The sequence below is a fragment of the Anopheles maculipalpis genome, chromosome X (genome assembly GCF_943734695.1).
Source record: "Anopheles maculipalpis chromosome X, idAnoMacuDA_375_x, whole genome shotgun sequence".
NCBI lineage: Eukaryota > Metazoa > Arthropoda > Insecta > Diptera > Culicidae > Anopheles > Anopheles maculipalpis.
This window is the reverse complement of record NC_064870.1, coordinates 1,831,776-1,857,111: the sequence shown is the minus strand read 5'-3', so window position 1 is coordinate 1,857,111 and position 25,336 is coordinate 1,831,776. Positions and strand designations below refer to the sequence as shown.

Below are 25,336 nucleotides of genomic sequence, written 5' to 3'. Positions count from 1 at the left end.
CAATGCCTCTCCGCACCCAGATGATTCGGTGCAAGTGAACAACGGCGACCAATTCCCGCTGCGGTTTGCAACTGTGCGATGTGCGATATGTGTTGTGTCACCATTTTCTCACTCCAAAATTGCTGGCCTGACAAAACAAAGCAACCAGGAGGAGAGAAAAAAAAAAGGTTGACCCTCAAAAGGATCGCAACCCGAAGTCATCGGAGGCTTCCCTTACCTTTGGCTCGCCCGTTTGCCGTTAGTGAAGCGTGAAAATTTCACACACACACACACGTTCGCCTAGAAGAAGGGAGAAATTAAAAGCGCACACTGTCTGTCAAAAATTAAATATTTATGAGCCATCAAGAGCGTGCGTGCTGCCAATCTATCGGCTTCCCGAAAATCGGCACACAGTCGTCACTATCCGGGCGGGTCGTCAAAAAGTCGTCCTATCGAAATGTGCATTCCCCTCGGCGGCTCGGATGCTCGGCCCCGGAGGTGGGAAATTCCCTCTGCAGGAGGGGATTCGATTCACTTTTAGCACCACGCATCGACACATACAGATGCGTAACGTTACCCTTCGGCGGTCGCGATCGTAAACTACCGAACTTCCGATAGTAAAATCTAACAGCTAACTTCCTGCCCGTCTACTTCTTGACGCGGGCCGTGCGGTTCTCTACCGCCTAGTAGAGGACCGGCTGGAGCTGGTTGAAGATATGCAAATGGCGTTTGAGTACCCCGCCAGCGGAAGAAGACGCTCCAGGATGTCTTCAGAAATTATCCTAGCGGCGCGTGAGATCACACTTGGCATACTGGCGGGCCAATGTTGGGGGGGGTGGAGCGAATGTTTCGGCGACGGGGCGAGATATTATCGCAACAAGCAACGAATCTTCCTAACAAACACCGGATGTATCGTCCCGGTGTGTCGGTGTGTGGAGTGTGGGGGTGCGGGGCGTCCGGACGAGAGCAGCACACGTCCTTTGAGCGGAGTTACTTATTTGCACAAAATGGTTTATTGTGCACATCCGGTTGTTATAGTGAAGCACAGTGAAACAATCGAAACAAACAGACACAAGCTTCTGGACGATATCGAGATGTGTCTCGTTGCGTCTTAAAATGAATGGTTTTTTTCTCCACAAGCACCTCAACAAAATGATCGTGAAAAGCGTAATAAAATTCTTAAGATTGAGTCTCCCATACAAGGCTCCCTATCAATATTGTGTTTGTTTCTAAACTAACTAAGAATCTCCCCAAGCTCTTGCTAAGATTTTCTTCATAGACTCTCGAATGTCCTAAGAAGCCTTAGTGCCAACAAATAATTTTCTTCCCATTAAAAACGATCTGCCAAACAATTATCTACCTGTAAAAATTCCCTCAAGCAACGTGCAATCAGCGCACCCAATTCTCATAGATCCGCAAACGATCCTTCCGTTGGCCAGAATCGGTGTCTTGAAGAAGCAAAAAAAAAACGATTCACATTCTTCTACAACCCTTTTTGGATGCTTTTGTTCTGGGTTCTAGTCGTTCGAGTCGTGTTTAATTTTTCACGTTATTGGAAAAAAATGTTTTCCTGCTCGCAAGATGGAATGTTCACTTGAGCATGTTGGCGTTACTTTCTCAAAACTGTAAATCGCTTTTTACTTTAACAATCTCCACCTGTCTGAGAGTCATTTATCGTGGAGTGCTAAAATTGAAACACACTTCAAGTGTGTCAGGCGATATTTTCACGCGTAATAACCCCGGTATTGATGGCTGATCGATCGTTGGTAGACGAACCCGTGCAGTGTAATCCCGCGTCATTCCCGCCTGCGTGCGTTTGCTTATGTTCCGTACTTAATTTATTAGCTTGTGAACGATATTATGACTTGGGAACGTCATCCTTTCGACTCTGAGAGGACTATTTGTCGCAGACCAAAGCCCTTGCACGGCTCGATGTCATTCGAAACTTGTGTAGCTCAGTTCAAAGGTAGGAAGCAAAAGGGGATAAAAAGAGAAGCAAAAGCGGGGAAAGGATCACCCACGGCTTGCTGCCCTTGTGTGTAAGATTGAAGGATTATTAATATGGGTCACATCTGTTTTTCTGTTATGTTATTGCTGTCTTTTTGAAGTTGTCATCACATAAGACTCACAATGCATACGTTTTGGGACGCAAAGGATACAGGGAACAAAAGAAGAATAAAAATGTTGTTGTAATTACTAACATAAGGAACGATAAGTGAGATCCAGCAGACCTTGCCCGACCTGAAGGCTCATCGGACGGTTCACAGAAAAAGCAAAGCATGGGGAACGTATTTTCTGCTTAGGGCTTTCACTCGTTGGGTTTCAATCTCATATGAAGGATTTGAAAAAAACATCATGTGAAAATTTAAAAATAAACGTTGTTTCAATTCTTATTCGAATTTTTGGATTGGGTTTTTTTATACTACAATACTGATGGGTTTTTGGGGACCGCACCCAGGGCCCCGAACCACTTCCGAGCATCGCCAGGAGCCATTTGGAGCTGTGTGGAGCCGCTTGGAGCCGTCCGGAGCCGTCCGAAGCCGTTGGAGAGAGCACCAATGTAGGTTATATCAACGTGCAACGAACTCCAACGAGCTCCAAGGGTTCCGACCAGCGGCTCCGATGATTCCGGAAGGTTCCGAACAAGAAGTATTGCACCCTACCTTCCGGTGTCGCTCCCAAAAATTGGTAGAGTCATTCGGAAACGATTCCGTTTCTGTCACTAATTAACAATCCAAGCGTTTTGATAAAGAAAATTCGAAACGGAACAGCCGCTCCGTTACGAATCCTAGCCCGAAAACCACGATCAAGGCTGCATTGGTTGCACAAGTGCAAGATCATTCAATCAACACGCAATTTACGAATTTCGGAATTTAGTTTTCTTTCTTTCACAGGCAAAATTCATTTGCACAAACACACACACGCACCGTTTTGGTAATTTTTTTTTGTTTTTAGTTAAATGCTGTGCTTTTTTGTTTCTTTATTGGCTTAGCTGCTCTACTAATGATCACATTGTTTGCTTTCCTTAAACACTAACCGCCTCCATCCAGCCTAACCGTATGTTCAGGGAAAACAAAATTCAACAGATATTGCGGAGCGAAAGTAAATAAAGTTTACGGCGATATGAAGTTAAAATCTACGCTAGCGACAAACTAAAATGTATGTGTGTGTGTGTTTTTTTTTTTGTTCTGTTCGTGTCGTGTTGTTTTTTTTTAAATGACGAAAAAAAGCACAACGAACGTAACACAAAACGTAAGAAAAACACATAAAAAAGGGCTAAATATGGTAACGAAATGGCGAGCGGTGCGACGCGAACCTGGCAAAGAATCACCCAGCCACCCCAGCACACGTTGCACACCTTTCCCGCCATTCGTTTTCTGTCACAGCAATTCGCGAGAGCTTGGGAAAAAAAACCCCCAAATGTATCGGTGTACAGTTGAGGTTTTCCTCTTTGTTTTTTTCCACCTAAGGACGATTGAAAGGAAGGGGGGATGGGGAGGGGGGGAATGGGTGGAGGGGAGAGGGCCTTAGTTTGTGTGTGTCGGTGTGTTTTCTTCCAACACAAAAACTAGAATAGGACAAAACAAACAAAAACTTCACTTATTAAACGTAAAGGTAAAAGCATTCTAATTAACGCGGGAAATATACACTAGCTTGAGAGTTTGTTTAAGAATTTAAGTAGTTTTTTTTTTTTGTGCGATCCCCCTTTTACCCCATGGTGTTGGTTTTGTTGGTATGGTGGTATGGGATATGTATGTGTTTTGCTGAAGACAGCAAAAGTGACAGCATCGGAAACGGTTTCAAATTTACACACCCCACCAAACAACGTCCTGGCCAACCCAACCCGAACAAAGCAACAACACAGAGCACACACGGGGTGGAGCTGGGGGGGGGGCATAGAGCGTACGATTTGAGATCTTAACTCGAAAGCTGACTGGTACACAGGGTGGTTCGAACTTAGTCTACGATTTACGATAAATAAAGTTAAATGTTATGTGTGTCTTGGGTCTTGAATTTTGATTAAGATGGGCGCGAAAATTTGATTATTGCTTTTGTGTGTGCGATAGATGCGAATAAAGGCCCTAACGCGAGACAGTATCCTCGGCACAAACCAAACTCAAACAAAAGGTCTTAGCTAAAAGTTCATAAAATTAGGGGTGGAGTTCGTTTGTATATCGTCCTCGAAGCACAGCTTCACTTACCAGCACAACCACCCACTGCTATACTGCCAATTAGCCGTTCAACTTCCTTAAGTAACACGCTTTACTTGTTTTGTGTGTGTATGCGTGTTTGTTTTATCTATTAAAAAAACTGGATAATTCTTACAGCCACGATAAAATGCCTTACATCTATGTATAAAGTGGTCTTGCCTTTTTTGTTTGTTTGTTTGTTACCTCGATAAGAAATAGTTACAGTCTAATGTGTTTGTGTGCGTAATGTAATGGGTTTGATGTAAATCTATATCTGTCACCGACACTTAAACGCTACTGCTACTCGGTTTGTGTGTATTTTCTTGTGCCATACCGAGGCTGACAGCTGGACGAGATTGAAACCAATGCTTAAGTATGGATGCAAATCTGTGTGTGTGCGTGTGTGTATGTGTTTTGTGGCGTGTGGTCCCAGTGTCCCTCGAATCCTTATCTTGTGTATTATTTGTTTGTAAAAAGAAAACATAAACCACTGAAGGTAAAAAGAGAAAGAGAACGAAAAGAAGAAACTACATGAAACCTAACGTCTACGTTCTCTTCATGGTTAAATTTCCTGACTGTTTTTTTTTTTGTTTTGCTGCATTACTTACACACTCACACACCCATAAACATGGCCTAAAAACAAAATCGATCTACAGAAACCAAAGAACAAAAACAAAAAAGGGCAAGGTATTGTTTTAAAAATTGGTTCGCACACACATTCACACGCCTGAACACAGGGGAGCATAGAAAACAATGTTCTATGTCGTTTGTTTTTCCTTCCCCTTTCTCCTCCTTCTTCTTTGCTATCCTTTTTTTTTTTGTCTGTCACAGCTTTGTGGCATCAGAAAAACAGGCCTCGGCCACGGCCACGCATGTCCTTACACGCTAAACGCATTTTTGTTTCGTCCTGTTTGTATCTTACGAGCGAGAGTGAGAAATGGGAAACTAAAAACAAAACGATTGAAACTAATAATAAGCTAATGGGCTAAATGGTTCGCCCCCTTTTCACTCTGGCCGCCTGCGTCTTGGCACTGGTTTTTCTTTTCATTTTAGTTTGTTGCGCCTGCCTTCTTGCTTTGTAGTTTTGTAAGTTCCTCACCTTTTGTTTTTTTTGCATCACCACACATACACACAAACAAACACACGCAATCGTGCTATGCTTCAAAAATTATGTTTGCGAGTCGCTTTGGTTGAGCGTTCGTGTACCCGGTTGATGATGTTCTAAGGTGTTTTGGAGATCGCGTTGTGGTGCCATCCATGTAATGTTGTTTTTTTTTTTTTGCTAACGACGACGACGAGAGGCAAGCATTGGGAGTTTTATTGCTTTACCGATAAGTTCTACAGCAAATGGGAAAATGGGGGGAGAAAAAAAAACACGAGAGAAGCAAAAGAAAATTGGAAAAGAAAGGAAGAAAGATATGTTATTGCGTTTTGTTGACAAAAAAATCAATTGTTGTGATAGTTTTTGTGGACAGGCTGGCGGCAACACCTGGCAGGGTGGCCCTCTAGACGCGGATGTACTTGGACGAAACATGGTAGCAAAACACAGAAATTAAAAGACAAGAAAACCCTTCATGCATTTAGCTCTACCGAACAGTCTCTCTTCTCAGCGTGTAGTTGTCACGAAAAGGATTTTTTTTTTTTTACAATTTTTAGAGCAGAAATTGAAAATATTAAAAAAACGAACAAAAATTCTATTATTTATAAATTTTTCTGAGGACGGCCGAGGCCGTATTGCTTTGAGAAAAATATAAATCCTGCTTAATTTGGTGCACGTTGCGCGATTTAATCGTACGCCCCTAAAGGTATGCAATTTTGAATTTCATCGCCTATCACACAGCTAGGATGTTTCCACGCACACTCGAATAGGTGTAATAATTTACTGATTACAGGTAAAACATAGTTTTGCAAAATGGAAGCACTTGTGTTGCTTAATAAACGGAATAATTAATTAAGAATTAAATTTGAAGATTTTTTTTTACCAAATACTTCCTTAACCTGCCACCAGCCACCACAATGAAGCTTACACTTCACAAAGAGCAAACCATTCCCGGAGCCTTACTTACCGGTGAAAAAGCCAGTCAGGATACCGTCGGCGCCACGGTGCGTCCTTTGGACGCACCAGCTGAACACCGTCGGCTGCACAGCCCTGGGACCGGCCCCAAGAGTTTTGGTTTTGAAGTTGGATCACAGCCGCTACACACTACAGAAGCCGCCGGATGGTATTGGGTCGTGCCAACGCCAGCCGTTTCGGTGTAGATATATACGCACTCTTGGTACACGCTCGCCCAGTCGCCGTCGCCGTCATCGTCCGTCCGTCGGTGGGGCACACGTTTGGCAGTGATGGCTGCGAATGGTGACTGTTTAGCAAATGTTACGCAACATGCGTAGCAATTTGCTGCAGAACATACACCGGCTGCAGGCTGGATCATCTAAAACGCAGCACGAAACACACCGAGCGCGCGCACACACACACAGTAAAACAAACAACACCCACATAAAGATTAGTTTCGGAGTTTTCGAATGTCGCAATGGTGGCGTTTCGTGACGTTCGCTCGTGGAAGGATACTTACTGTCCAGCAGGTGACGGAACAGGATGTTGTAGAGGATGCTTCGCAACATCCAGAACCGGTGGTGCTGTGCGTTATTCTGCGTAGCTGTCGCAGAATAGTAGGACGAGCTCGCCGCGTTTGGTGCGATGGATGTTGATGGTGGTTGCTGAGGCGTGGTGGATGTTGGTGGTGCGGAAAACGGGGGTGTGAGTGTTGGGTCGGTGGGCACCGCGACCCCGGAAGCTGGCGGCGTTGCGGACAGACCGGCCGACGCCGCAGCTCCCGAGGTGCCGGCCGTGGTGGATATGGCGGCTGATTGTTGCTCGAGGGCGAGCTGCTGCTGCCGCAGCTGGTTCATCTGCGCCTGCAGGTGGTACTGCTGCTGGAGCAGATACTGTCGCTGCAGGACAATCTGTTGCTGCTCGAGCAGCCGCTGGTTTTCTTCCGCATCGTCCAGCGAGGGTATGTAAAATGCAATGGCCATTTTTGCCGCACTGGTTGCCGCACACACAACACACAGAACACAAACACACACTCAAGCACACACTTTAAATTTTCGGACTGTTGTTTAGTTTAGTAGTTTGTTTGTTTTTCTTCTCTCGATGGCAATGCTGGCCTGGCGTTATATTTTTGATGACACACTTTCACCTTTCACACTGTCACCTTTCAGAGGCGGGAAGTACACGCGCGCACACTGCACGCAAACTGCAGCTGGTACGACTGTTTTTTTACTGCATCTGGCGCAATCCGCCAGTCCGGGACCAGTCCCCTTTATTACACGATTGCTGTGCCCTTCAGCGCGCTGTAAGCAGACTCGCCAACGGTCAAGAACTTTGTACGAGACTTGCTACAACCTTCAAAGTGTTTTGGACGACGATTTTCTGTGCACAAAGACACTGAGCAGCACAGCCGAGCGTGGCTCTAGACGCTTCCGCGTGTTTCAAAAGCTGGACGTTAACTAAACGCGGCAGCACAGCGTCACCGTCCAATATAGGCACAGAGAAAGGACTGCACGACGACGGGATGTTCGCATCGCATCGGGTGGTGCGTTCGCATTCACACGATGCGTACCCGAAGCGCAACAGGCCACCCGTTGTGCGTGTGCACGAGCGAGACAAGCGTTCCGTGTGTGAGAGCGTAGTAACGCAACGAAGAGAGCAAACGCTTTACATTCTCGTGCGCGCGCGCGCGCGCTCTCACACTCTCTCTGTCTCTCCCACGCACACACAGGGCCGCATTACGATGCTTTCGGTCGGAGAGCATAAACCATCGTGCACCAAGGGTACATCAACACAACGCAACATAAGTTTTTAAGGCTCTCTCTCGCAATTTCTCTCGCTCTCTTTTTTGGGTCTCTCGCTTTGCGTTAGAGATGCGCACACTGTAGAATGGAGTAGGAAGGCGAGGAAAAGGAACTAGAACAATAAAAAAAGCCATACATTGTACAAAGGGTAAGGCTTCATGTGGGGTGGTTAGGATGCATATGTGTGTTTTGTTGGTGACTGGCGGTTGCCTTTTCCGGAGGAGGAAACACAGAGGAAACCAACCAAAATTGAAACAACAACGAGCACTTCTCGCGCGCTTAAATTGACCGATCGCGTGCGGTAATTCTTCTGAAATGTTATTCTCTTTATTCGCTCTCTCTCTCTCTCTCTCCGTGTTCTATCTCACGCACCGCTTACTCCACAGAATAGTCAACGCTATAGGCTACCAACAAGCATAACAATTCTCTTGCACTCTTTGATAGCATAAATAGTAGACGAAAAACGATTGGAATATGACTAGCCAAACAATCATTCCCTCTCATTTACAAACCCCCCCCCCCCCCCCACCCCTCATTGCACACAACCACACATGCAGGATCATAGGTGGTGGCTTTTCGAGGACCCATAGGTCAGGCCACAAAGCACAACAATGGGTGTTGTGATACTGGTGGATGCGCCCGAATCGCCAGGACTCCTTCTTCTTTACACCATTTTCCATGTTCGATTTAACACGTTCTTTTCTCTACTGTTCTCGGCATTAGCATGGATCTATTACGAGCAGATCACGAGGTGAAGGAAAGTACCTGATCGGTATCGAACCTCACGGCCTTCGATACATGCCTTCGAGTGTATAATCTCCTTGCTAATCCGTAAATTTGTATTCCAAATTGGAGACACAGAAACTGTTCCTTCAAATCCTTAAAACGACACGGAAGTGTTCGTTTCACCCAGCAACGGTGACGTTAGCCCGCTGTCAAATGGGACGCCGTAATCGCATTACTCACACCTGCGCCGCGTTGCACATTGCTTTCTGTGTGTTTGTTTTGGTTTTTGCTAATGGCGCGAACAACAAAAAAAAAAGATGGAGGAAAATGCACCCTCTGATGGGGGGAAAGTCCCATGATGATGCTGCGCACGGTCGATTGGGTGTTTCTTATAATTTATTTTTAGGAAAGAAAGCGTACGCTCACACACACACACAAACCGGCATGTACATAGAGCTCGTGTCGTTTTGCAAACCGTTTGACAAGCCGAACAAGCCGGAAAATGCGGTCGACCATCTTGATGCGGCGTGTACTGTCCGTAAGATCGATCAAACCGGGCATCAACCCTCCCATGGACCCGTGTGCCCTCGGTGACTTCCTATTCAGCCGCTAGGTTTAGCGTTTTCTATCAAACCTCATCAATTCTTCCCCGTCTTTCACACGTGATTAGCAGGAGGACTCTCTGGATTTGATTGCTACCGTGTTGCGCTCCGGACTAGGGCACACACACACACCCGTCAAACCGAAAAAGGTGACTTAATTCTCTGTTCGCCCAACCCGCCTCTCCTTTGCCTATGTTCCCTCTCCCACTAAACCATCCCGGCTGTCGTGAAGTGTCGTGAAATTGAACCCAAAATCGCCATAAGACAGAAAAACTTTCCTTGTGCCCTGCTTTGTTGTGTTCCTTCGCGCGCGCGACCACCGTCCCCCCGTCGCTAGGTGGGAACCATTTGTAATTATTTGTATATTCTCGTTGTCCTATTCGTATTTCTTCTCGCTTTTCTTCCGCCATGCCATCGCTTTTATGATGCTTTCCCGCACCGGGTGCACGTCCCTTGCACTACTCCAACCGTTGACGCTATCTGCGGCCACACTTTGACATCGATTTACGGGTTGTGATTTCCCTGTCCCGCTGAAACCAACAAACATTTCCTAATGCCCACCACAAACACACCGACACACACACAACTTTTTTTTTGAATCATTTTATTCGTTGCAACATGTCATCGTGGCTAATGTTATTGCTGGTGGGGAGGAACAGACGGCTGGATGACTAATTAATTTCGATCGCGACTGTTCAATGGTCCAAGACACAGCACATCGGGTGTGTCAGAGGGCAACAACGTGGGAACTATATTTTCTTTGGCAAAGAACAAGCAAAATACAGAAAGAAATCAAGTGTCTCTAACCGATTTAGTTAGTTGAGGGAAAAGATTCTAAAAAAAAAAAAAAACCCCAGCGTCTCGGTGTGTCTCTCCACTCTTGAAGATGCTACGCACCACGCCACGACGCACATGCGAAGCGAAATGGACACGAGAAACGGTCCCCTCAAACACCCGATTCCCGCGGGCTCGAGAAGGCGGGATGAGCGAAGGCGAAGGTGACTGTAAGATAATGGAAAGATCAGCGTGATATACATACATAAAACGTTGGCTACTGGTTTTCGTTTTTACAATGTCTAAAAGGGAAGCCCGGGATGCAATGGAGGCAGTGTGGAGGCTTTAAATTGGGTTACGGAAGGTGCCGCAGTCACCTGAGGAGAGATCGAACGTAAGATACGGCCAGTGAACCAGTGTGTGTGTGTGTGAGAGAGAGAGAGAGAGAGAGAGAGTGAGAGAGAAAGCGAAGAGAACGAAAGAGGATACAGCAAAGGGTTGTAAAATCGGAGGCAACATCTTAGCAGCGCGTCCTTGCTTTTCTTGATGCTCTTGCGCTGGAAGAAAAAGGGGCATAAACCGGTTTTTTTTGCGCCCAGCACCGGCCCGGGGTGCCGTTGATAATGTTCGTCATATGGTCTCCATAAACGTACACACACACACACTGAGCTATCTGGATATCCCTCTGGAAGGTTTGCATTTCAATGAATCTCGCAAGCAATCCTGGTCACGGCACCAGGCGCAAATTCGTTCCACTCGTCTAAAAACCAGCCCATTTGGGGGTTAGGGGGGTGGAGTTAGGGTTGTGTGGTAAGAAAAACGTAACCAAAAATCGTGCCTACCGTGCCCGAGTGTAGGTTGCCGTTTGTGCGTGCCACACACCCGTCTCTACTTTAAATATGATTCATTGGCGGTTCGGTACGGGAAATCGGGCAAGGGTAAGTGGTCTGGCTTGTTCTCTTGGTGTTGTGTTTTTTTTATTCGCGTCGTATGGGCAGCAAATTGATGTAAAATTGATTTAATCATTTTCAAACCCGAAAAGGATGGGTCCTGCGTGTGAGAAGCAAAGCACAAGGAACAGAATAAAGAATGGAGAGGAAAAACAACCGATTGTCCGAACCCGGTCAGAACATGTTCGAACAGGAATTGATCATACATACTCATATAGAAGGCAAAACATGGGAGAAAAAAAAACGCTCCAAGAAGGACACGACGCAAGAAAAGGCCTGACCCGCACGAAGGAAGAAAATCTTGCTCGGGACCTCGTCTTCTTGAGCATAAAAAAAAGCGCGTTAGAAAATGAGGTGAAGAATATTGGAAAAAGGCCAAAAAACCCCATTCTCACGAAAAAGGGGACTCATTTGGTTTGGTCTCGGTTTTTTTTTTTTGTTGGCCTCGAAGTTGTTTGTTTTTTTTTGGCCGAAATGTTGCAGAACTGATGACTGGCGGAAGGTGAAATCGATATCCTATCAAAGTCATCGACCACCATTCTTTTGCTGTGGGGCAGGCTAGGGCACAACTGGAAGGCGCGTTGGGCCAGAAGTTCACGGACTGTTCCGGATGCAACGTGCCCGTGTTTAGGGCGATGCCTTCGAAACGAGCCCACACCCCAGCAGGGGGGTGGGGCTCGGTTTGGAAACCGGTTTTTCGGTTGTTCCTGTTCTACTGCTGTCCGCTTTCAAGATTGAACACGTGCATCGTCATCGCCACGATCATTAGTATCATCGTCCGTCACTGATCGCGATCGCGAGGTCCAACCCTGTACAACAGGGTTGGAAAGGTGGCGAGTAAGAAGGGGTGGATTGATGTGATGTGAAGAAAACCCCACGAGGAAGAAAATGAACCGCGTTTACGGACGTTGTGTCGCGTGAGTCAGGCAACGGATGGTGCTGTCAGGCAGCACGCATGGGCAAGAAACACTTCGAGAAGAATTACTTACGCTAGCACCGGGTTCGCCGAACAAGAAGGTGTCCAAGGGAAGCAGGCGGGAAGGTTTGGGGGAGGGGGGGGGGGTTTGAGGGTTGATGTGCCTGCGCACGAAAGAGATAGGTACATGGAGCAGTGTTTTCAAAATTTGAATCTGAGCAAGCGAAACGGCACGAAAACAAAGTCATTTTTGTAGGCAGCAGCAGCCGCTGAAGAGCCCTCTCTGCGAGAAGTCTTTATAGACCAGTTTTGCTCCCCACGCACCACCACACAAAACCATTGGAGCCCTGGAGATGTGATGGTGCATGAAGAAGAGAGTGAGAGAAGGAAGTTGTCCGCTGTGGAAGGAAGCGATAATTTGAGGTTGGTTTATATGTGGGGGATGGTTATATAGTGGAGGGGGTAGTTGCCGCAGAGATCGAGCGTTCTGGTACGAACCTGTCGATACCTGTTACAGCAGTGCAAGTCTCTCTTGCCTCTCCCATTCGTCTTTCCTGTGCGTATCCGGGCTTTCTTTGTAGAGTCACGGACACTACGGAGAGACGCAGTCCGGATGGGATTTGAGCCCCGGTCCTGCCTTTTGTAGACCGGCGGCGCTGTCGCCTACACCACCGGGCCGCTTCCTTACGGTCAGCATGCGGGTTAATAAGAGTGAACAAACTTCATGTACGGGAAGTCAACAAGACGCGCGCAAAACTACACACCTCCATTTGCCGGTAAGATTCCGAAGACCCAGGACGGAAAACTCGAAACCCTTTTTGTGTTTGTTATCCTAGTGAGAGCCTCCCATTGTTTCTCTCGCGCGGTAGAAAACGATGTCGAAATAAGGTGCTAATGGAGCAGTGGCAGTATTGATCGTTAGAGCGCATCGCTGAGATTGGACCTCATCTTGGGTGGCAAAAAATTGGCAATCACTTTAGCGGGGTGTGACTCGTCCACGTTACACAAGAGGGGCCAGAATTGATTGTGCAAACAGCCACCAGCCTGGAGGGATAGCATTCAATTGCACAATGGCTTTGAATGTCTTCGGATCAATGGCGCTTTCTTTGCTGTTTGTGCACACACCGTCCACTATTTAGCAAAGGTAAATTCAAAATCAGACGCATAAGATAATGGCGGTGAAGCTGCAAATGGATGAGCCGGCTGCCGGAGCTTGCAAAATGTTTATTACCACTTGCGATTAATGTCTTTATGATCGTTTACGGAACGCGCCTGGCGTGCCCTTCTCTTCCGGGGTTATGTTTTCTTAAGATCATAGCAGTAAAGCATACATGAGGTCGAAAGCTAATGTGAACCAACCCCGGGACGTGTTGTCACACGCTGCACGTTCGCTTAAGTGGGTGCGACTAGCTGTCAAAATCGCTTTTCCCCGTACGGAAACACACGGGTGAGGCACATTTGAATACGCATATTGCCGTAAACGCAGGTGGCCTTTTCTGGTCTCGTTTGGTTGATTGTCGGCTGGCATGTAAAAGGACACTCTCGCAAGATAGAAATGGCTGCATGGCTAGACAGACGGGCCGACAGTCGCGAGCACAGAATTGCATCGAAAAATTGAATTTATTCCTTGTCAGATTCAATACATTCTTGTGCATCAACCGTCGGGATTGCGGGACTAGAATGGGGGATGGTATTGGCTCACCCCAGACTCCCAGAACAAAGGACACACACGGCCACTGCCTGGGGTAAAACAGACGATTTGCATAACAAATCGAAAACAAGTGTGCGTGCGTTCGGGTTGAAGGGTGAAGTGTAAAGGCAATAGGACACGGCACGATTGTGACGATTGACGTTTGGTTGATTGTTTTTCGAAATTGACTAGATTGTATAAATTTCACTTACAGCCTTACACAGTCGCCGCCGTTGAGATTTTCTCGACGGGTAGTGCAGTGTGAGGATGATTGAAAATTCAGAAAAGGAAGAGTTAAAGAAGGGTTTGAGAAATATGAAAAGTTGGAAGTCTCTAGGCTTAAAAGAGATGTCTGCCAGGAATGCTGCGTTGGTATGGAAAATTTTTATCCTTATATATCCTTATCCTTATGTGATCGGTTACATAATCGTAACATATTTACGATACACGGCAGTGTACGATGTCTATTTTATTTTACTTGTGGAAAAATCCATTTTGTAGATGTTGATAAATTTAACGTCATGTTTTGGCTTCAAAGGTTGGTAGTTTATAACAACTGATTAGATGACATTGATCAGGTCCTCTCATCTGTGGAATATTTTCCTCTCAGAATAACTGTTACGAAGGACGAATTCTGAGATTGGTTCTTGGGGCTTAACGGCTTAGATTACGCCGGACATCGAATGACTTACGTCTAGTCTACGTCTAGTATTAAGGAGGACGTGGTCCGGATAGGATTAGAACCCTGATCGGTAGCCTGTTCGGAACCACCCCAAAATTTATTTCATTTGAAGCTTCATTAAACCACAGCTGCTCTTCAAAATTCTACTGAATCCTCACCTCACCACGAAGTACGGTTCCGGATGGGATTTGAACCCCGGTCCTGCCGTTTGAAGACCGGCGCTGTTATCGCCTGCACCACCGGGCTGCCCTGCTATAAAAGCTGTCTGTCTGTCGTCAAAAACGTGCAGAACGATACCGCTTCCTGCCACTGTCGATCTGAAGTGTGTGACTACTTAACTTTTTCGGAAACAAATTAAACAATACTCACAGCGCGATTAGCTTGTGCTAATGGGTAATGTGTATCGATGTGATGCAAAACAAAACAAAGTCAATCAGTGTATGTGTGTAGTTATCCCTCACCGAAACCGAATGTTTGGAGTGGGTTCTGCACCGTTCCCGGAACCGCAGGACACTCCCGGCATGCTGCGTGCGTGCCACGCGGCACCCGCCCGTAATGGTGGTGGTAAATAACCGGAAATTGACTAATCATCGGTCACGATCGTGTTGCGTGTGTTCGTCCTTGTCACCGCACCGTAATCGCGTAACCTAAGATTTTCGGTACTCACGTTCGTGACATGATGCCGCTCAGCGTGCAACGTATGCTCATTTCGAGTAGACGCGGAGCGCGCTGGTATGTGCTGATGGATTCGAATGTCCTGCTGGGTGTTTTCCGGTCCCGGACAAACGTTACTAATAAAAAATGTTGAACCGAGTAAAGCTGGCTATTTTTCGCGCACTGCACCACATCACCTGCGAAGCGTGCTGTACTAAAAGCGGAGGGTGGAGTCGCTTGCGACGTGAAAGAGCACAACTTCCCCGGTGGGGTGAACGCGAAAAGGAATAGAAAAAAAAAAAAACGCGGAGCATGATAAAAAATTAGGTGAACAGTACGTCCGGACGACGCTCACGTCAATCATCACTCCGTCAAAATCATCAAATTCGAGGTTTTCGTGTCCGATTCGCTCGGCACGGTTCCCTTTTTTTCCCCCCGGTTTTCTCCAAACCGAAAAGCAGGACTACAAAAATCGGGAAAATATGATGAAAATCGAAGTGGAAAAAAAATGCCCGCAATCAATGTAAAATGCGAACGAATTAGGGGTTTCAGCTTTCAAGCGCTTGTCTGTTGGGCAGTTGCTGTTTGGAAAATGCGGTGAAATGTCAGCTCAAATGCAACGGAGCAAGGTTGGCAAGGTTGGTGAAAAACGTGTGTAACCCCTCCATCATTAAGCGCTGGGAAAAAAATATCTTCGAGTGTTCGATCCTGTTGTCTCATTGCTCAAAAATTGAGTCCCCTTTGTTACCTTGCCACTGGGCGACGACACTCAACTCCTTACGGATACCGTGCTCTCGACGACGACGACCCTCGGGAGTAATATGATAGGTCATTTCCGGGCGATTTTTTTTTTTTACTGTTGTTGTTGCGTCGGTTGTTTGGCTCTATTTATTTTTATTTCAAAGTCCGCAGTGGTTTCCCCATTCAGTGCGCTTTTGTTTATGGAAAAGTGTGCCTTTGTGGTGCCCGATTTCAAGGCATCTAATTGCACTCCAATCAGTCAGGCTTTATGAGCGGTGGCAGGTTTTTCGCGGCATAGTTTGAGCATACCCGCCGCGTCGTTGCACTGCTGCTTTAGCGGGGGGTGTTTTTTTTTTATTGAACGGTAATAAAACTAATGCCCGGTTGTGTGTCCTGTCTGTGGGGTGGATTTTTTTCTTCTTCCAATCGTTGCTTCTCCCCAGGTCAGGACACGGCCAGTTCACACGATTCTTGACGGACAGGAGTTGGGTTTAATCGCACAACTTACGTTTTGGATAGGATGGTCTTTGAAGCGAAAGTTGTAGCCGAAGACGATTAGGGATGAAGAAAAGAAAAAAAAGGGCACTAAAAACGGAAAGAAAATAGTTTTTGACCATCTGGGTGTGGTGCGGCTGTGGGACTCGTATGATCATTACGAATTGTATGTTTTCCCCTAGTCCAAGGCATTTTTATTACCGTACTGGTTTTCTTGAGCGCGCCATAAAATGTATTTAAGGCTAGAGGTGTCGTTTATGGATTCTGTAAAATCGCCAGGATTTTGTTTAGTTGTTTGTAAGCGAACAGAAGGAAGGGGTTGGAGTCTTTTCTTCGTATCTTCGTGCGGTGTTTAGTTTAGCGACAACGGCGCTGGTTTTCATGCGGCAGGACCGAGGTTCAAAGCCCATCCGAGACCGTCTCTTGTAGTGAGAACTGACTAAACAACTACGTGGTATATCGACAAAGACTCGTAAGCCAATCGATGGCCAGTGTCGTGCTCGGAGTTCGACTACGAATTAAATTGGGGAAAATTAACCTCCTCCTTCGATTTCATTTACACGCCTAAAGGTATGTAATTGCTGTTCATGCCCTATTGTCCTCCTCCATTAGCTCGTCTGCCAGCGATAGCCAGCATTAACTTATATTTCAATAATATTTTAGCCTAAATAAAATTCAAATCTTGCACAAGTCCCACAACACAGACCGTTAAACATTAACCCTACGCTTCCCACTGAAGGCAATCATGCGAGGGTGTTAATTTATTATCCTCGATACCAATTGCGATAGTGACACCGGTCGAGCCTCGGTTAGCTCGCTCACGCTTCGCTACCCTTCGAGCGATACAAGCACAAGGATAACGTAACGATTATCCGTACCCGATTCACAGTCGATTTGTTGCCGTACGCGGTCCCGTTCCCTAATGATACTTGCGAGCGGGGGGAGAGAAAGAAAGAAAATGCTTTTAATTAAGCAGCTTCAACACAGCTTCAGGAATGGTACACCTGGTGCCTGAACGTATCTTCCGTGGGAAACGAGTATAAAGAAGGTAGGAAAAAAAAGGCATGGGGGAGGAAAAACTGGAAGGGCTTCGAGAAAAACTGCTTCCTTTTTTGTGACGCATTAAACTCTGATTAATTCGCTTTCTTTAAACGCATCGACCAACATCCAGACGATCGGTTTTGAGTTGGGAAAGCAACGGTTTTTGCTGTCGTTGCTGCTGCTGTTGGTGATGCAAATGGAAACGTGATGAGTCATATGCGTCCATCGCCCGGAGGCGCAACAATTTGCTGTCCTTGAGTTGTGTAAGAAGAAGTAGTCGAATGCCTCCCCTTCGTCGAGTGCGCGAGATGCACCAGATGGTGCGGCTAGTCCGATGCGGAAACATTTCATTAGCCCGTTGCTACCCTTCCATCCTACTTCCATCGTTACTTTCTTCCACCTTGACGCATAATTGCACCTTGAGCGGGCTCGTTACTGCACGCGCAATTATGTGCGCTCTGCAGTATGGATGACGGTGCCATGACCAGGATCTCGGTGTCCCTATCGGCGACTTCAGTTCAGTTCAGTTGGTTTGGATAGAAAAGGAGTTTTTAGATTATTTTTTTTTAACAGGATTTTTTGTTTTTTCTTCGACAGAATGATATACCACCATGTTGGAAATGTCCTTTTTGCAGTGAAGGATAATTGGCTTGAATCGCAATCCCGAGCGCCACCCGGATGATAGTAGGGTTGTGAAGCACCAATCGGGTCGAGAAATCATCAAAGCGCAGCAACTAAATTACAATGTTATTAATTTTTGCATAATAGCCTCCGTCCGGCCAGAGACAATCGTGGTTCAATCGACAGGGAGTGTAAAAAAGCGTGGAGCGATCCTTTAGATTCCCTGCTAGAATTGGCAAGCAGAATGGTTAAAAAAAAACAGCCAACGAGCGTACAAAAATATAGTTCATTTCGCGTGAACATTAATGAATATTCATGAACATCAGCCCCGTGTGGTGTGTTGGGGCGTCTGCTCCCCCCTTTTATTTTGCCTGACGTTACCTGACTTCGCCGACGGACACGCGCCACGCGTACGCGTTATAGATTCATAATTTTCCGGTCGCGAGTCGCGAGTGAAACACTGAGGGCTAAGAGAGAAGTGGGATGAAGGTGGGGGTTGTTGCAGTGTATCGCACCGCTTGGCTTTTGTTCTGTTCCGTGTTTGGTTCGGCAAGCCTCGGAAACGGGATGCGCGTCTCGAGTTCGGCCATGCACGAGTAACGGCTGTCCGTACCGTTCGCGAAAAGCGTATGGCACGCGCACGCGACAATGGGTTGAGAGGATGTCCTCCGGGGAGGAGGCGGGTGAACGGGGGGGGGGGGGGGGGTATGGAAAATAGACAGGGGAAGCGTAGTAGTCGCGACCACTTCATTCGTGCTCAGTCAATCGTGGTCGAATTGTTCTTTATTAGTGCTTCAAAACCATACGCGCCTGAAGGTTATACTATCACCCGGAGGATAGTATGACATGGGCCACTCTGGACACTATTGTTGTGTGTAATTGAGTAGTCACGGTACACACACACACATACACATCAATGGACGGATATATGGACCCTTTAAAGGTTGGAACCAATTTGGGGAGCGTATACGACCGAAAGGATCAATACAGCTGATGTGCAGGGTGTATCAGGAGGGATTTAGAGATATTACATAGCTGTCCGTACAATATCTATCCATCTAAAACACTTTTCTATCGCTACATTTTTATCGCTTCCGAATGTGCTCCGGATCAGCTCAGTGAATCGGAATCCAGCTTTGCTTGTAAAAATAATCATTACAACGTACAATGGACGGGATTGAGGTTGTGGACTTGACGTTAGTTTTACTCACCACACTCTCGCACCCATCCCTAAGACCACCGTCGCCGAAATGCACTGATACTCTCCCCCCCCCCCCCCCTTCTCCCTTTGTCATAGAAACAAAAAACCTACACATAGCAGTGATCTGTTTATCTAACCTCGTCTAACAAGGGAGCAAACACGACCTTTACCGTGGTGTGAGGGGTTATGGACCCGCTAATCGGTTTCGTACTGTTGACTTCCACTTTGCGTACGTACCCAACGTACGCAAATTGGGAAAATAATCAAATTATAGTGCCACTCCGGCAAAAAGCCACGGATGGGTGCGTGGTCCACCGCTGGCAATGGATGCCGGTGCCGCGATCCTGCCGCTGATGAGGACGCTTGGTGAGGAGATCTGGGGCTCCCACTCATTGACGCCAGCGCGTGCATGTACGCAAGGAGAGCAAATTGAAGCTGAAATTGATATTCAAATTTGGAATTGAAAGTGGGCGCTTGGGATGGGGCGGTTCGGTTACACATTTTGCTGACCGTGGAAGGATACCGTTTGGGGGATTTGAGGACCGCCAACCGATGCTAAAGTGGTGTCGGTGTCGGTGGAGAGCGTTAGAAGATGAGTACCCTCATGAAGTCCTTTCCAGCGTTGCCAAGCTTAGCACACCGTTCGCGCGCGGCCCTTTTCCGGTCAGGCACTGCCAGGGTATGGGAGTGTGTGGGCGGTAATTAGGTGTAAAATATTTTTATTAGCCATCCCGAACAATCGTTTGCATATTCGAGGCTGCGCCGTGAAGCTCGTACGGAAGGAAGAGCCGAGTTATAATGAAAAGCACCCCCTGGAGGCAGGTTACGCGTTTGGACGGGCGTTTTGTGTTTTCTTTGGCGAAATATTGTAGCAATTTCCAGCTCGCTTGCTTTTGGAACGGAGGGAAGGATTAGCTGACGGGGCCGGCGACACGTAAACTAGTGCTGCTGCTGAAGCCTGCTGGAAGTCATGTAGAGGGCGGTAGTGAAATTGGCCTTCCATCACAAAGAAAACTCCAACTACAATGTAAAGCTAAATGGTTCGGTGTTAACCTTTTTCGCCTTTCTTTTTGTTCTGTTTGTTGCTTGGTGCTCATGTGGGAGTAGCCCCCAGGGCATTTCGAACAGAAAATGAAACAATTTATCTGGTTGGTCGGTGGTACACGGCAAACAGTGTGCAGCAAGCAGTACGTACAATGAAGATGGTGCTCGAAAAGTTTCGAAACGATGTCCTACAGATGTTGACCATTATTGTTGGACGATGCTAACGGATGCTCTCCACCAGTATTGATTACCAGTCGTTCTGCGCATCGATTGCAACCTTCAAGACATGCTCTTACTTTTCGAAATCTCCATGTCAAACGGGTTCCAGTCGCCCGACAGGACGAGGCGGGACGTGCGAAGAGCGCAGGTTAGTTTTGTTCCGGTTTTTCGCAAAAATAAAAGCCCTATCAATGTAGATTGGTATGGTTTTGCTTCCTTACCCTTGTGCTGTAGTTGCACTTCACATGCTCGGTGGCTTCCAACTGGCTGGAAGTTTCACCAGGCAAACCGAGAGATCGGTTGGAACCAAGTATCGTGGTTTGGGTGTAGTTTACTTTACATTTTCCAGTCGGGCGAGCCGCGCTGGTAACACAGCAACAAAGCACACTCGGGATGCTGCTCCATCTCACAGTATGCTCACAAAGAGAAGTACCTGAACAGAAGCGAATCGTACCCAGGTCCTGAATGATATCGACGGGGCATGGATTCGATCGTAAGAGATTTCCCTCGGATGCATAAACTCGCTTGGTTTACCCCGCTCGGTTTTTGCCTTTTTTTTGTCGTTGTTGCTGTTGCTCCAAGAATTTTGCTGACTGCTTCCACGCCATCTCGCAAAGTGACGCTAAAGAATGAATTGTAAGTAGATTTTGCACATGAATGCATTTTCCCATTTCGCCCACACACACACACGCTTTTGTCTCCCGATTGACGCTTTCTGTGGAGCGGTCCTGGTTGCAGGTTATATTTACAATCTTTCCCCACCCATCGCAACCCTCACCGAGCGCAATGTTAGCTGGTGGCTTTTTCCTGTGTTGTCCCATGGTCCTAGGATTCCTGCTGCACTGAAAGCAATGCTGCGTGAAGTGTCTCCGAGTGCATGAATGTAAATTTCTTCCGGAGTTGCTAAAGCAGGACTAAAAAAACAAATGCACACGTACATCCGAAAGATGGGACATGGTTTGACGTTTCTTGGAGAGCTCTAGTTCCAGCTTCCTGATGTGAAGTTGCTGCTGCTGCTTGCTCATTGCATTGCGGCAAGACAACGAGACAAACCGGGAGGTACTTATAATTAGCATCTAATCAAGAAGTCACCTAAAAAGGTTGAGCCTACTGTTACGTTGGAGGAGTTCCTGGTACTCACTGAGGACTCCTGGTCCGACAAGCTAGAGGTGAAGCCGCAACACAATATGTTGCTAGGATGTAGGATTGGAATATTTATTCACACAAAGCACATCACCGTACACGTACCCAACTTTCGATACGGCGCTGCAATATTTCCTCCAATCTATCTCCCATATCTCTACCCCTAAACCCTTACCACGAGTGCTCGGGCACATGCAATGGTATCAGGACACCGAGTTGGACGAGCGCTGGAGTAAGGCAAGGGAAAGGAAAATCAGCAATAAGCAGCACTTTTCTTCCGTACTGCATTCATTTTCCGAGTGATTGCAGTTGAGTCTTGCCATCGGTACCGATGATGGATACGCCCGGTGGAGGCCAACCATTTTCTCCTTGTGCATCCCCGATGTGCGGTACCGAAAATTACCTTTTTTCATTTGAATAAATTATGGTAAATATTATTCTTGCTTCCGTAAAAGCCTTCCAGGTACTACTACCTGGAGGTGGTGAGAGATTGGAAGGCGTGGAGCAGTTTCGAACTGGCAGAGAAAGAAATCAGCATCCTTCTTTTGATCCTGTTCGGATTTGACGGATGTTGAATCAACAATTTGCCCTCCTCAGGACCGCTCTTTCCCTCCCCATGTCTACGTATATGTGTATGCGTGTGTGTGAGAGTGTTTCGTCCCATCCCAGACGAATGAAGCGTGACCGGGGAGAGGGGGGGGGGGGGTCTAGCAGGTGGCGCACATGTTGTGCCGTTGTGCTGAGTTGCCAAAGTACTTAGGCACTTTCTTTTCCAAGCTTTCATACGCTTACCTGAGGGCGTTCACGGAGCGGGCGTTGTTTTTTTTTTGCTCTGATGTGGTTCGTCTTTTGACTGGTGGAATAATTCTACCATTTTCATTTCCGTTTGCTGCTCTCTATTCATCATTTATTTTTGCTTTCTTTTTTGTTTTGCTTTTCTGCAGAAACAAAAAAACAACAGGGTAATGGTTATGTTGGCTTCGAAATTGGATAAATGGGATGATTTGCTTTTTGTGACGCTCACTCCTTCTCTCTCTCTCTCTCCCTCTCTGTCTCACTAGCTCTTGCAGTGCCAGCCATGTGTGTGTTTTTAGCGAGCGTGTGTGTATGAGGCAAACACTGTTATTTTTGCATACTGTGTTGTTTCAAATTAGACCCACCGGACGGCTGACGGATGATGGAATGGATGATTTATTTTGCTGACGAGTTGACAACTTCAGACGTTCAAGCCGAGCCGGAACGTGAAGAGATGAGCAATGCGATGCTTTAGCTACTTAATCTACTCGCTTTTATTGCTGAGGGTAGCTTTTGGGTTTTGTTGTTACGGAAGGATATTAAGTTACGGTTAAAAGAACGTATGAATACGTTTATCTGGGTGACTGGTTTGTTTGATACTTGTCATAGAATTGTTTGCACTAAACTCTGGAAGCGCCAGTAGGACACATAGACACAGGCAAAAGGTAAAATACATTCGTTTCTTGAGGACCGGCAGAATCTATTAGAAAATAAAAGAGCACTCGAGAGTTTAGTACATCTAGAATAAGTTGTAATCTTTGGGGATATTTTTTGAAGGGAAGGAAGAGAATTTGTTTTACGTTGATTATTTAAACATCGTTGGTTAAAGAATTACCGCTGATGAAAGATACTTCCTAGAGCATAGAGAATTCTTCGTAATACAAGCATAGTTATGCGTTCGACTGCTGTTAGCACTGACAAAGACAAAGTATTGCAACTCGTCTCAACAACTCGTCAAAAGTCCTCGATAACTTGGGAAATGATTTTGAATGTAGAATTGGTGATTCTAGACATCGAATTATAACACGTTTCAATATCACGTATCAACAACAAAAGCCTTATACATGTTGGAAAACTTGACCAACCACTGAGAGGACTTGGCCTACCTCAAATTTCGATAGGTTATTAACTTCGTTGGGAATTTCGCGGGTACAAAGGCAGGTTCTATTGGGCCAAGGACTCGTCTTGCAAGAAAATAATCCAAACTGTAGTAGATTATTAATTTCCATCAATCACAAAACCGCTTCCACTACATCGCAATGTCAGCTGGCGATTGATGCTGAGCTCCCAATCAACCCTGAGTGTCGTGGAAGCAACAGAAGCGCAACAGCTTTATTACGCCATCATCTTGTAACAAGCAGAGTGCACGGGAAAACGAAAAGAATTAACACACATGCTGAGCCGAGTTGGCGCGCCCCTGAACCTGCTGTACCGTGCGGCCGAGCCGAGGATGTGGTTTCGAGTGAGATAAATCTCGTTTTAATTGTTTGCCCCAAAGGTTCCTGTTGCGACGGACGGTTGTTCGTCGCAGTGGACAGGATTACAGGATCAAAAGCCGGCCCGGCGAGCGATGAAAATGGCGATTGCGATCATTAGGGCCGCATCATCGGACACGGATGCCGTTTCATCACCTTGGCAACGGTGGCGGTGACTTTGCGCTACTAATAAGATTGTATCCGGAAGTTGGGCACTTGATTTTTTTTCGTTCGTTCGTCCCAATACTATGTGGGATGAGTATGTATGTGTGTGTGTGTGTAGGTGGGTGTTGTTTAAAGAAGCAACGCATAATAATAGCATCAAAGTGGACGTGTATCACACACACGGCACTAACTTTGCCCGGTACATTGTGCCCACTTCGATAGGCCTTTGAAGCCTGCAAGGTATGCAATTCGATAGCATCGTTACACAAACACACGTTTCCTTGGTGCCGTTTGATGGACAACGAGCAGCGAAGATGTGGTTCTTGTAAGACGATACTAATTGACGATTGGACAGGATTCCCCAGCCCTCCTGGATGGTGTCCCTGTGCGCTGCGTGTCACTCCGGCCGACAGCTCGATGCACAGGTAATGATGACAGGCTAAAACCTCCGGCCGAAAGCGCCCGCGTCTTCGCACGCACGGATCTGCTGATGCAATCAATCACAATCTGCCAATCGGGGAACGAATGAAGGGCCAGCAAACGGCAACCGTATCGTTGGCAATGCGAAAGGGATTCGGAATCAATCAAATCAAATCTGCTGCGTACCGGCAAATGGTGGGCGAAAAACCGGTGATCCAGTTTTGATTTGAAACCGCGTGTACTGTCAATCTTTTTTTGCCTGGTGCCTGGTTTCTCGTTTGCTTGTTTGTTGACCGTAAACCATCGCTAGAAAGGAGGGGAAAAAAACCCCCCAATCTTCCGGTGAAAAAAAGGATTCTTACCACGGTAACCACAAAGTGTAATTTCTTTAAAAGCCTCTCCTACATTACTTTTTATCCTTCCGGCAATTTGGCCGTAGCATCCTGACCGAATCCTTCCCATTTTTAGCATATATTTACGATCCACCGGACGGCATTTCCATGCTCCTGCTGGACTGGGCAGATGGGTGGATGAGAAGAGAAGATGTTTGATTTACATTTCATCGACGAAAAGCCCAGCCCGGCTACGCTTGTTGTGGTGGCAAGGGACGATAAAAATCCTGCCTTTGAAAAGAGGATAAAAAGGACAATTATTTGCATCGAGCAGCAACACTAAAACAGGGGTCACTCAATTGCACTCAAATTCCGAGGGTAAAAAAAAACCGAAAATCATTCACATATTTGGTTTTGCTTTGCATTTTTTTTTTTCATCCTCTCCTCTTCGTGCCTTTCTTATTACGCCGGACGCTTTCTGCAAACATGTATTTTTTTTTTGTTTTCGCCTAACCGGATCGGCCTTTGATTCCTTTGAAGTCCGAAGCCCCGTTTGCTCGCTGTGGACAGACGGGAAAGGGTTACTGTTTGCGAAGGGCATACGTCAAGCCCTTTTTGCTTTCGTC

The 25,336-nt window shown here is 46.5% G+C and overlaps 4 protein-coding genes across 4 annotated transcripts in view; 3 read left to right on the top strand and 1 right to left on the bottom strand.

Moving 5' to 3' along the window:
• LOC126561148 (uncharacterized) overlaps positions 1-25,336 on the top strand; it is a 506,370-nt gene that overhangs the window by 191,347 nt on the left and 289,687 nt on the right. The window lies entirely within an intron of this gene.
• The window catches only part of LOC126567677 (dihydropyrimidine dehydrogenase [NADP(+)]), a 338,650-nt gene that overhangs the window by 139,764 nt on the left and 173,550 nt on the right, over positions 1-25,336 (top strand). The window lies entirely within an intron of this gene.
• LOC126559422 (transmembrane protein 41 homolog) overlaps positions 1-25,336 on the top strand; it is a 452,775-nt gene that overhangs the window by 358,863 nt on the left and 68,576 nt on the right. The gene's annotated exons all lie outside the window — the stretch shown is intronic.
• On the bottom strand, positions 6,523-7,205 carry LOC126560959 (tyrosine-protein phosphatase 99A-like). Its single transcript, XM_050216912.1, has 2 exons — positions 6,743-7,205; positions 6,523-6,601 (listed from the first exon to the last, which is right to left on the bottom strand). The coding sequence occupies exons 1-2, from the start codon at positions 7,203-7,205 to the stop codon at positions 6,534-6,536; spliced, it is 531 nt and encodes a 176-aa protein (XP_050072869.1). The 3' UTR covers positions 6,523-6,533.